The sequence below is a fragment of the Mytilus edulis genome, chromosome 4 (genome assembly GCF_963676685.1).
Source record: "Mytilus edulis chromosome 4, xbMytEdul2.2, whole genome shotgun sequence".
Taxonomy (NCBI): domain Eukaryota; kingdom Metazoa; phylum Mollusca; class Bivalvia; order Mytilida; family Mytilidae; genus Mytilus; species Mytilus edulis.
In genome coordinates, this window is record NC_092347.1 from 6,533,201 (window position 1) to 6,546,308 (window position 13,108).

Genomic DNA, 13,108 nt, shown 5'->3' on the forward strand with positions numbered 1-13,108 from the left:
ATTTTTTATAAGGCATTGCTGCTGACGTGGAAGCTACTGAAGCAACGGTTATCAAATGATTTTCAAATTCAAAGAAGTACTGCCACCACGGTGATTTTGGCTAGTCGTTTATGGAAAACCCAATTTGTAAAAACGAAAAGTTTATCATACGTTATCTTTGAGGTTTGACATCTCATGATACACAGAATTACACAAAGATAAAGTCCATCAGGTTGTGAAACAATATCAGATAATTACACAATTATCAACATCTAAAGTGTTAAATATTTCCCATTCGCTAATATGAAGTAGGCTATCTTGATAGCTTTGAATTATTAATACACACATATATCTGTGTTTCGATATCTATTCATATATAGCTATGGTGGTAAGTCAATGTTAATTTTCCTTGTGAACTTTCCCTTTTTTCACCAGGAGAGAAAGTTCCTATTGATAATGAAGAAAAAGACTCGAATTATATGTGTACGTATCATAGGAAGTTCAGATTACCGCGTGTTTTTACTTTTTGCTTTTTGTACCCTGGTATATGGGAGGATCAATAACGAATTTATGTTTACTAGTAATATATAAATTTAGACTAAAATCGTCCAAGTTTAAATTAGCTTGTGGGAGTTGCAACTTTAGTTTAAGAACAGTTATAAAATTGAGGATTCAAAGTTACAATAAAAAAGTATCATGTTATACAAAGGAAGTGTTTATCAAATGACACATATAAAAGTGAAAACAATCGAAATGAGATCAGTGCGCATGGCACATGCTCTAGAATAACCTTTATCTATTTATAATGAACACTTGACAATCACCAAATAAAATAAACATATGTGATTACCAAAACAAAACGGGACTAAACAAAATCGTCAAAACATAGATTTGCCCAAAATAATTTTATTTTTAAACAGTCACGGATCAAGCCACCATTTTTCTTTAAAATGGCCCGTTCTTAGTCAGGCCCAAACAGAATAATAAATGAACAAATTGCTTTCAAATCGTATTCAAATCTCTTTCAAATCGTGATTCTGCAATTTGTTAGTACCAATTGCTTGCGATTCATTAAACAAATCATAAACAAATCAGAATTTTCCAAATTCCCGAAAACTGATTTCGTTGTGATTTATTTCTATTGTATGATTTGTAAGCAATTTGTTTCTGTTTATGTGTGATTTCTTTGTGATTTGTTTACTTAAAATATCGCATGAAATGATTTGAACGAGATTTGTTAACTTTGTTAGCTAGATTGGTGTGATTTCATTATGATTTGTTAACTTTGAATATCCTATGAAATGATTTGAAAATGATTTGTTAACTTTGTTAGCTATCATGGTGTGATTCATTGATGATTTGCTACAATGAATACAATGTTAATGCATTCCAATTTTCTTTGTTTATCTATCTATCTAACTTCCGATTGAGGTCAAATTCAAATTTCAACTACTGTTCTATATCAACTGAACAAAGAAGGTTGCAAGATGAGGAGTATTATTCAGTCTATGAAAGATGACGGTGGTAAGGAATCTCAGTTATTCATTTATAATTTCACATATTCAACTAATACTATTCAAACGTTAACCTTTAACATTTAGAATCTGTGCATTTCAGTATTTCGTTATAAGAGTGACTTTCTATAATAGTATAGAAAGTCCCTGGTTATAATCATGATAATTTTGCACTGTAAGGATTAATTTTCAAAATAAAAATGTGTAAAAGATGTGTAAACAGATCGAAACACTAATTTAAAGACTAGCTTTCCGAGCCAGCAGACAAAATTCACTGGCAAGTTTAGTGTTTTAATTGTTCATGATGTTTACTGACCAGGTCCCGGGCAAAAAGGGCAAATTTATATTACAATGTAGTAGATTCGGACCAAGACTAGGAGCCATCACCTATTCGACATCATTCTACTACGTACACTTGGTTGCCCATGTTTTTTTCAAATTTTGTTATAATCAAATTCGTGAGAGAAGTAAGAGAAACCTACACAGAGCGTACATTTCGTCCCTCATCGCAACCAAAGATAGTAATCCTTTTTACAATTAGAGGAGTAGCTATTTAAGGTAAAATGAAGACAATTATGCTTCAAAGTTTGGGGGTTTCAGGGGCAGAACATATTTTTGATCTGCATGTAACTGATTAATCTGCATGTGAATTGATGATTGGTGCCAATTTATTTACGATTTTCTTATGATTTGCTTAAGGTAGGAATATATGATTTACTTCTGATTTGTTAAAGATTTGATCACAATTTTTTTTATAATTTCTTTACGATTTGAAAACAATTTGTTTATGATTTGCTTGAGGTAGGAATATGATTTACTTCTGATTTGTTAAAGATTTGATAACAATTTCTTTACGATTTGAAAACAATTTGTTTATCATTTGTTACCATGATTTGGTCCTCATTTTTTTTTTTTGGGGGGGGGGGGGTAATGGCAGTTGTTATCAGATGCTCCGTTTCTTTGAATGTTGCCGTTCGTTTTTGTTGCACTACAGAGTTTCTGATGTTTCGTTGCCTTCCTCTTATAATTGATGCTTTTCACTCGTTTTTTTGTGTTTTTCTCTCAATCGATTTATGACTTTAGAACAGCGGTATACTATTGTTGCCTTTATATAAAATTAAATTTTGAAAAAAAGGTTTTAATAGAAATAATAACGTGTGGTTTGAGTGCCAATGAGACAATGCTCGATCCAAGTTACAAATATGTAAAAGGTGAACAGTACGGCCTTCGACTCGGAGCATTGTCTCACACCGAACAGCACGCTATACCGGTATCCAAAATGACTAGCGTAAAAAAATTAAACAGGAAAACCAATGTCTAATCTAATGGCCATGTGTGTGCCAATTCGAGGCCAAGGAGAAAAAACGATTTAAAAACAAATATGTACAATCAATGACATTAGGGAAGCCTAAAGTTGTTCAGTGTTTGCAATATCGAGGGAAATATACTAGTGAGGAAAATTGAAAACCAATATCAAAAGAAAATGCAGTCAACACCATGTCAAAAAGAAATCTTCAAAAAAACAAAGATAAGTCCACAATACAATACATATAAAAATAAAGATTAAATAAATTCCACCAAAATCCGGCGATGGTTTATAGCACGTTAGTCGCATCGTTTATGTCACAATCGAGGAATAGGAGACAGGATTGTTACTTTTAAGTGGGAAATTCATTAGTCATCAGCAATGCATATACAAAGTAACTGTAAAACTTTGGAAGGGATGTCGTTCAGTTTGCCATTCAAAATCATTGCTTTATTACATTTTGTCTCTTGATAGAAGTAATCATCTATCAAGTGAAATAACAAAAAGACACAATCCTTTGAATATTGCATCAACTGGGATAATTCACATGCAGGAGCTACTACTGGAATGTCCGGTTGCATGCAAATGGAAGGTTCACAATATGAAAAATGAATAATCTCTTTATTTGTAATATATAAGCTTCATTAATATCTCTTTGTCGATTTCTTTAAAATATAAAGAAATGTATGGAGCAGATTATTCGTAAAATGATCTATCTTATTTATAATTTCATATAGCCCAAACTGAATTTCCTCAATAACATAGAGGTCCAATCGACAACATATTTTAAGTTACATATTAAACAAAGCAAGTATGATCATCAAAACTAAAAGGAACTACTCCTAACAGGGTTTGAATCTTGTAAGAAAGTCTTTTCCGGCCAAAGTTGTATCGTACATTACAAACTGACTGAATATCAGTGTTTGTTAAAAGGCTATAGAGACACGTGTAAAAGAGGGACGAAAGATACCAAAGGGACAGTCAAACTCATAAATCTAAAATTAACTGACAATAAGTTAGTTGAGCAAATAGTTGAGAATAACTAAATGCGTGAGAAACTATATGACGTCACCCTTATTTCTAAAATCGCCAAATGTATCTTACTGATGGAGCCTTAATTTCTTAAATTGTGTACACATTATTTAGAGAGCGAATCAGATTTGATAAGTCAATACATCATTTACACATCCGACAAACTTGGTCCTTTTTTCTACCGTTTGAGGGCGGATGGCACAGTCGTATATTGTTCTGCTCGTAGTATCAATTGCCAGAATATTGTACATTTCAAATAAACTGAATTGAGTAAACACGATTATAATAAACTAATGTTCTATTTTCTGTCATTTTTGTAGAAATCAACTTTGACGATGAAAGTAGTTTTAATCCTGTTAGCTGTTTTCAATAATGCAGACTTTGTAACGGCGTGGTATGATTTTGGTAAGGGACTACGCCTAATGTTTGTATAAGTTTTCCCTTGGATGAAATCTTCATTTTTAACTGATGACAATCAGTCGGAAACCCGGTTGAAATAGAACAAAAGAATCGAAGCTCTTTGTTAGAGAAGGCGATAAATGTGTACTGTATTGTTTACTATAGTGACAAAATTTTTAAAAGTTAATAGAAACAAACAAAATTACAATTTTCTTCTCAATTACTAGGTGTTTTATTTTAAAAACACCATTTGCATAAGTTTTCAATTTATCTAGTACATAGTTAAGCAGAACCATTATATTTCAAGTCGACGACATGGGTATCTTTCAAGTTGGATGAAGAAAATTCATAACCTCCGATTTTTTTGAAAAAAATACCACGGACGGAAAACATATCAATCTATTAGTGAAAAAATGTTCGTGTCTGCCCTTCCATTATGTGACTCAAGAAAAAATTCCAAAATATGGATAACAATTATATCGAAAAGAGAAAATCGAGTGCACCTTTTTATGTTAGGGCGTGTTTGGGTTGAATATTTTGACTTGATATCGTACAAAGTAAGATTATTTCATACATCGTCTCGCTTCAGATTCTATTATTTTTATATACCAAAGCTACAGATTGACTTTATAACACAAAAAAATAACAGTACTAAAAGATGAAATATATGGGTCAAGTGAAATACCTATCTAATAAGTCACAAAAACAGAGAAGGTGTGTTCGAATAGCTAATTTTTTACTGAAAGTACTTGACGACAGTCTTTCAAGTTGGATGATGAAAATGCATATCTTTGAAAAAATGTATTTTTTTGTGTGTGAAAACTAGGGTTTATAGTCTTTATACACTAAAAAAAATCTAGTCTGCCCTTCAACAAAATTTTTAATTAGAATTTTTTTAAATGTTTATCAATTTTCGAAAAAAAAACACCTGACAATCGATCAGACAATAGTTTTAAGTTGAATCAATGCAGACAAGATCATTAACTGATGCTCATTAGCTAGTTGATACATTTGTCTTTTAAAATACAACTGACATATAAGGATCGTAATGGTGCAATGTGGATAAATTTATCGGTTTCAATGAGCAAAATTGGTAGCGCGTCATCCCTACAATGATTCCATTTCTACGATTGTGAAAATGAACTGGCGTAATGGGGAGATAATTCTGACGAAGTAGAGTCCCATCAGCCTTTTAAAAGTTGAATGCGATTGCGTTCGAAAAAAACAAAGTAAATTACAGATAATGGTACATCGATTAGCCCCTTCAAGTATCACAATTCTAAGCCATATGACTAAGAGGCAATAAATAGTCTGCTAAAGAACAGTAATACGTCAATAGATTTGAATTTTGTTTAAAATTAAAATCACAAAAACTCCGAGGAAAATTCTAAAAGGAAAGTCCCTAATCAAATGTCAATATTAAAAGCTCAAACACATCAAACGAATGGATAACAACAGGCTGGCTTGGTAATTGCATTTTCTTAATCTGGTGGATTAAACCTGGTTTTATAGCTAGCTTAACCTCTCACTTGCATGACAGTCGCATCAAAATCTATTATACTGACAATAATGTGTAAACAAAAAAAACAACATTATTGGCAAAAATGTCAAAAATAGGGGTACATCAGTCAATACTTTGTTTTAATCTTTATCACTGTAAAACATACAAATATGTAACAAAGAAGCACAAAAAGGCATATAGACAACGAACAGTTAGCAAAAAGGATAGACAAGATTAAAAAGTGTTTTACAAAAGTACAATAACACAATGAAAGGATGTATAAGAATACAGCTACGATATATGTACCAAAGAAGCACAAAAAGGCATATAGACAAAGCACATGATCAAAAATGAAAGACAAGAATACAATATTTATCATCGAACAATAACGCAATCACGGAATGAATAAATACAGAGCCACGTCATATATATCAAGCAGACTAAATAGTAAAAGTAATATTCCAAAAAGACAAATATGAAGAATATTATAACACGTTTTTAAACTGATAAACAATGCCAGTACTCATAATCGATACTTCAAAACCATCGTGTATCATTTTTAAATTGATTCGGAATATTTATCAACAAAGTCTTTTGGATACCTCATCCTTAACAAAATGAATGACATTTGATCTCTGGTGGATAGCTAGCTGTCTCATAAGCAAACACACAAATGTTTTACCGTCACCTTTTTGTGTATTATATTCGATTTTTAGAGAAAATGGTTTACATGTGTACATAATCCTCTAACAACACATGAATATGATTACTAATTCCAGTGGGTTTTGGAGCATGTTCGACAATCCATGATGTTACTGAAGATCATTCGTACGAAATGACATGGAATGGAGACACGCATTTCAGTGGATGCAGAGTATCATTTCATGGTTATAGTGACGATCTTGATAAATACAAAATCTGTATAAGAGCAACAATCTGGAATGTTAAGGATGCTGGTGTTACTCTGAAATATTACAGTGGAAGTAGTATTCTTTCTACATACATTCAAAAGGTATATACATATATATTACAGCGGAAGTACCATTCTTTCTACATTCATTCAAAAGGTATAAACATATATCGTTCGTGTATTTTTTAATTGGGATAAATATGTGTCCAAATCTAAAGTTAGTATACTATTAGCATATAAAGCCTTTTAAAAAAAAGTTAACACATTTATTCTTTTTAACGGGAAATGTTTATCTTATTTTTAACCATACAATTTTAACAAATATCTGTAGAACCTAGATACCACGTGAAACAATCATGCACATGAAAATGCAAAAACGTAAATTTTAATTTTTTGATTTACTATCTAAATTCAAGCGTCAAGTGTCATTTTGTCCATACATGTATATAGGTATAAATAGATTTGAAGTTATGTCAATAAGACAATTAAAATACCTTTTAAAACAATCAAAAAAACAACGACCTCCAAGAACAAGCAATACATTGCTTTATACACTAAGATGTCAACTTCAATTGTTTTAGTTGACACGTGAATGAATAAGAGTCTACCAATGGTTTACTGCACACAACAAATTTTATGATAACTATACATGCTGAGATGCCAAAAAGCATACATAACCTACGAGATTTCTGACTTGTGATTCAACATTAACAAGTGACAAGCATATTTTCTTTTTGACTGTTGACCGATTTTGTCATTTGCATAAAAAACATATTTTAAAACTATCATTGCTTCATCTTATAACTTGTTTTGTATTTTGTAACTTTATGTTTTTATCAATAATTATTACAGACATATACAAAATATGGTGGTGATCCAACATTTCAATGGTGTTCAGACCAAGACGATTATGTTGACATTGAGCTCAGTACAGGATCTCTTACCAGTTCCAACCAAGGGCAAATAACATTAGATGTCACAGCTGTGAAGACATATACCTGTAATTATAAAGCTTATTTACATACCTAATAAGTTGTATATTAATGTGGGAATAATCATTTCAAAAAGGGATCTAGAATTTCAGAAGAATCCGGCATTTCAGTCAGTTAGAAGACGCAGGTTTTTTTTCAAATAGATATTTTACTTCATTTATCATTGTTATTATTATTATTATTATTATTATATATTAACGACTATTAAGAAGTGGACAAGTTCTCAATAAATATATGATATATTAAATCAAATTTTATTAAAGAAGCACTATCTATCAAAGGCCAAATGAAAAATAAGGCTTTCATCTCATGTTTATAGTTATCAAAGGTACCAGGGTCTCGTCTACATGAGACTCATCAGTGACGCTCATATCAACATAGTTATAAAGCCAAACAAGTGCAAATTGAAGTGCATTGAGGATCAAATATTCAAAAACTTGTGCCAAATACGGCTAAGGTAATCTATGCCTGGGATAAACAAAACAACCTTAGTTTTTCGAAAAATTCAAAGTTTTGTAAACAGTAATTTATCAAAATGGCCACATCATTGATATTCATGTCAACGCCGAAGTGCTGACTATTCGGCTGGTGAAACGTCCTCCAGCAGTGGCTTCAACCAGTCGTGTAAATAGTTATCAAAGGTACCAGGATTATAATATAATACGCCAGACGCGCGTTTCGTCTACATAAGACTCATCAATAACGCTCAGATAAAAAAAAAAAACGTAAATTTTCTTTACTTAAAATGCTTTTCATTACCTAAAATGCGCTTCATTAAGAACATTCAAAGTAAATGTTTGAGCAACCAGAGAAATGAATAAAAATGAATAATTAAATCACATAACCAAATGGAAGCCTAACAAGAGTTAGTACACCATGGAATGATAACCTTGTATTGGCATGTTTTAAATTTAGTAAATCCTCCATATTTCGAAACCAAAACTACGAATTCCCATAAACTGTGTGTCAATATCACAAAATAAACATTGAAAACGTAAGTATTGTATGTACTGCTGGCGATAATGATTGCAATCAGCAAATACCTTTGGATACCTTCTTCTTGGTGTTAAACAAAGACGATTTGAAACAATACACCAGTTATCTACTTTCCATTTAAGTAAACAGACTCTGGTTAAAGCTTTTTAATGATGCTTAAGTATGTTTGTTTCTGTTAACAGATTATAGTTATACTGGAACAATCGGCGGTACAGTGGCAGGAGCTATTTTCTTTGTTGTTTTATGTGTTATCTTTGGGGTTGTCTGCAGACGACGTGTATATGCAAGATCAATAACAACATATGGTGCTCCTACTCCGGCTACCACTGTCATAACCCAGTCTGGTTCACAACAAATGGGAGGTAAGAGAATATTTATTGATTTTTCTTTTGAAACTGTACATAGGAATTGAAACAGTTTTTGGAACACCTTATCTAAAACATTGAAAGAGATAAAGGAATTGAAACAGTTGTCTTGAATACCCTATGAATAACGGTGAAAGATTTGACTGCGAATACATCATAATAACGACTTGAATTTTTAATGGAGGGCATGCTGCATTTTAGAACAAATATAAGAAACTCGTTAAAATCCAGTGGACATAGTTTATAGAACATGAAATATATAATCCTTTAGTATATGTGCAACGAATAGCTGCAATAATGTCGTGTAGACGTATAGTTCTGCAGGACTTTTTCTGTCCATTTTTTTTTTACAAAATGCAATAATGCAAACAGAAAGTTTTAGTCACTATAAAAAATAAACAATTGCGTCAACAAAAGAAACACGAAATGGCATATAGATAAAGCACAAAAGCAAAACGAGTGACAAGAATACAAAATAGGACCACAGCACAACCATTACATATTGGCGGGATGCATAAGTACAGACACAAGCTAAACAGATATTACCAAATATTACGGATATGAATAAACATGGAATTTTGTAATCAATTTCAAAGACAAATAAAAGAACACTATAACATTAAATATGGAATTTTTTGCTGAAATAAGTGACATTATTTTATTATTATGGGTAACAGAATAATTGAAGATGTGTCATATTTTTCAGGATTCCCCAATCCTGGATACTCTACTGGTCCAGCGGCACCTCCTCCGTATGCCCCTCCTCCAAATACTGGTTATCCTGCTCCACAACAAGGCTACTCCAACCAGCAACAGTATCCACCGCCTCCATATCCACAAACTAATGTAGGCCAGCCTCAGTATCCAGCAGGAGGACCAACAAGATACTGATTAAAATGTCATTTCACGGTTTTTTTTCAACATTTATATGTTATATTGAAAAGAATGAAAATATATTGAACTTTGTTTTGAACAGAATGATCGAATTGATGGTAAAAAATTGAAATATCCGTCCTGAATTATCTTTAACATGTTTAATCTATAATGATTGGATTTGTGTTAATAACACTTTTTTTTAAAGTGCTTTTATTGCTAATCATTGGACTAATTTTGCTCGTAATGGGTACTCTATTTGAAATGAAACATATTTGACCTATGTTTAATTGAGGTAGATATTTTTAAATTCATAATGACAAATATATAATCATTTTATCCGGTTGATTACTAATCCCGACATGGCTTGAAATGAAAACAAGAGAGTGTTAGGAAATTTGCAATTCAGCACGTTAACCCTATCTTACGAAACTCATTTGCGTCAATTATTTATCAATTATGTTTTAAAGGCCTGCATTGCATGAAAGAAAAATAAAAGTTTAATCTACCTCATATTTTGTCTTTCATATCATATTATCAATACGTATCTGCCAGAACATATGTCGATCATTAATTATTATTTTGTGTTTAAGCCATGTTTGCTTAATTCCGCTGTTACAAATTCTTCTCTGTTAAATGGATCATTGCAATTGCACAATACACAACACTCTTTCTTGCTTACTTTATTCTTTTAAAAAGTTTGATGCGCTGAAATTGATTATTTGATATCATTGTTTCAAGCTTCATCGATAACAAATATTGGTCGTATTTTCTATCGTAATGACTGCTTCATTAAAATTAATCAGTATCCCATGATTATCACTTGTCATCACTCAAGAAATTTTACGGTCGCCATCATAAGCTGATTGGCCATTATGACAAAAGTGTGTCAGAAATCATATCTGATATTCTTCCTCAGTCATAATAACCTTCCATCATTACCGAACTGAACAAAGAAATAACACGACGGGTGCCGTATACGGTGCAGGAAATGCTTACCCTTCCGGAGCACCTGATTTCACTCCCGGTTTTTAGTGGAGTTCGTGTTGTTTCTTATTTATTATTTGTAACTGTTGATGTAAATGTCTTTTGGTTTTGTGAGTCTTTTTTTACTCCTTGGTCTTGATTGTTATTGTCTTCTTGCGTTCTCTCACTGAACAATTCAATGTTTGGTGGCTACGTTGATGACGTTCTCTCACTGAACAATTCAATGTTTGGTGGCTACGTTGATGACGTTCTCTGACTGAACTATTCAATGTTTGGTGTTTATGTTGATGACGTTCTCTCACTGAACAATTCAATGTTTGGTAGCTATGTTGATGACGTTCTCTCACTGAACAATTCAATGTTTGGTGGCTACGTTGATGACGTTCTCTCACTGAACAATTAAATGTTTGGTGGCTACGTTGATGACGTTCTCTCGCTGAACAATTCAATGTTTGGTAGCTATGTTGATTACGTTCTCTCACTGAACTATTCAATGTTTGGTGTTTATGTTGATGACGTTCTCTCACTGAACTATTCAATGTTTGGTGGCTATGTTGATTACGTTCTCTCACTGAACTATTCAATGTTTAGTGGCTACGTTGATTACGTTCTCTCACTGAACTATTCAATGTTTGGTGTTTATGTTGATGACGTTCTCTCACTGAACAATTCAATGTTTGGTGGCTACGTTAATGATATTCTCTCACTGAACAATTAAATGTTTGGTTGTTATGTTGATGATGTTGTCTCACTGAACAATTAATTGTTTGGTGGTTATGTTGATGACGTTCTCTCACTGAACAATTAAATGTTTGGTGTTTATGTTGCTGATGTTGTCTCACTGAACAATTCAATGTTTGGTGTTTATGTTGATGATGTTCTCTCACTGAACAATTCAATGTTTGGTGGCTACGTTAATGATATTCTCTCACTGAAACAATTCAATGTTTGGTGACTACGTTGATGACGTCGTTTGAACAGGTTTAAGTGTTATCCAGTTTTAAGTTTTCTATGTTGTGTTTTGTATACTGTTGTTATCTTTTGGTTGCTTTTCGTTTTTTTTGTTTGTCTTGGTATTTTCAGTTTGTTTTCGACGTATGAGTATAATCATTTGCTTGTTATCTTTCGACCCATTCATCTGCATCATATCTTTCAATATAGAAATTTAAAAAGAGGATCAGTTGAGATCTAAGATTAAAGACAAAGAAGATGACTTGAATTTTCTCATTTCGTAATTACCAGTTATTTGAACCAACAATATAAAATCTCCTGCATATAAAGGAAATATCTACAAGATTTATTTGACCTTGTATTTCTTATCATGATATTATTGATAAGGGGTTGCTGCTGGCGTGGACGCCATTGAAGCAACGGTAATCAATTATGGTCAAATTCAAAAAGTTACTGCCACCACGGTGATTTGGTTATAGTCACGCCCAGTTTTTTGTGGGGTTCGTGTTGCTCACTCGTGTCTTTAGTTTTCTATGTTTGTTGCTTCTGTACTATTATTTGTCTGTTTGTCTTTTTATTTTTGGCCATGGCGTTGTCAGTTTATTTTCAATCTATGAGCTTGACTCTTCTTCTGTTATCTCTCGTCCCTCTTTTCTGGAAAACCCGATCGTAACAATAACCTGTATAATCGGAAAAGTTTATCATAAGTTATCTGTGAGGATTGACGTCTCATGATACACGGATTACACAAATATAAAGTCCGGGTTGTGAAAGAATATCAGTTACTTAAACAATTATCAACATCTAAAGTGTTAAATAAATCAATTCGACGGTGTGGTGTTGGTTACCTTGATAACTTAAAACTAAATATAACATACTTATATCTGTGTTTCGATATTTATTCTATATGGCTATGGTGGTAAGTCGCTATTAATTTTCCTTTTTAAATTTTATGTTCCTTTACCTTCAGAGAAAGTCCCTATTGATAACGCAGAAAAAGGTATTTCAGTATTAAATAAATTTGGACTAAAATCGTTCAAGTTAAAATTATCCTGTGCATGGGAGTTGTAACTTTAATTAAGAACATTTATATAATTAATTAAGAACATTTATATAATTAATTAAGAACATTTATATAATTAATTAAGAACATTTATATAATTAATTAAGAATTGCAATAAAAATGTATCATATTAATACAAAGTCAGTGTATATCAAACGACAAATATGAATAGAGAAACAATCGAAATGAGATCAGTGCGTATGCCGCATGCTCTTTGAAACCTTTATAACGAACACTCGA

The 13,108-nt window shown here is 32.1% G+C and overlaps 2 protein-coding genes across 4 annotated transcripts in view; both read left to right on the plus strand.

Moving 5' to 3' along the window:
* The first annotated feature begins 264 nt into the window (after nt 1-264).
* LOC139518824 (uncharacterized) lies at nt 265-10,380 on the plus strand. 3 transcript variants are annotated; one of them, XM_071310422.1, is made up of 6 exons: nt 265-367; nt 4,152-4,236; nt 6,511-6,743; nt 7,494-7,641; nt 8,812-8,991; nt 9,701-10,380. In XM_071310422.1, exons 1-6 carry the CDS (start codon nt 362-364, stop codon nt 9,883-9,885), a joined length of 837 nt encoding a protein of 278 aa, XP_071166523.1. In that variant the 5' UTR covers nt 265-361; the 3' UTR covers nt 9,886-10,380. The 3 variants fall into 3 exon arrangements, with proteins under 3 accessions (XP_071166523.1, XP_071166521.1, XP_071166522.1); XM_071310420.1 differs by having other exon boundaries at nt 351-462; XM_071310421.1 differs by lacking the exon at nt 265-367 and adding an exon at nt 1,387-1,503.
* A 2,177-nt stretch (nt 10,381-12,557) lies between these two features.
* The window catches only part of LOC139518826 (uncharacterized), a 29,873-nt gene continuing 29,322 nt past the window's right edge, over nt 12,558-13,108 (plus strand). Inside the window, exon 1 of the mRNA XM_071310426.1 lies at nt 12,558-12,724. Coding sequence (XP_071166527.1) covers nt 12,713-12,724 — 12 coding nt within the window. The 5' untranslated portion in view covers nt 12,558-12,712. The remainder of the gene's footprint in view (nt 12,725-13,108) is intronic.

What these genes read in the sequence shown, in the direction of transcription:
- LOC139518824 (XM_071310420.1), top strand. Translation starts at nt 376, where the DNA reads ATGTTAATTTTCCTTGTGAACTTTCCCTTTTTTCACCAGGAGAGAAAG. An exon ending in AGCTGTGAAGACATATACCT is followed by an intron (nt 7,642 to 8,811) that starts GTAATTATAAAG and finishes TTCTGTTAACAG; the next exon opens with ATTATAGTTATACTGGAACA. An exon ending in TGGTTCACAACAAATGGGAG is followed by an intron (nt 8,992 to 9,700) that starts GTAAGAGAATAT and finishes CATATTTTTCAG; the next exon opens with GATTCCCCAATCCTGGATAC.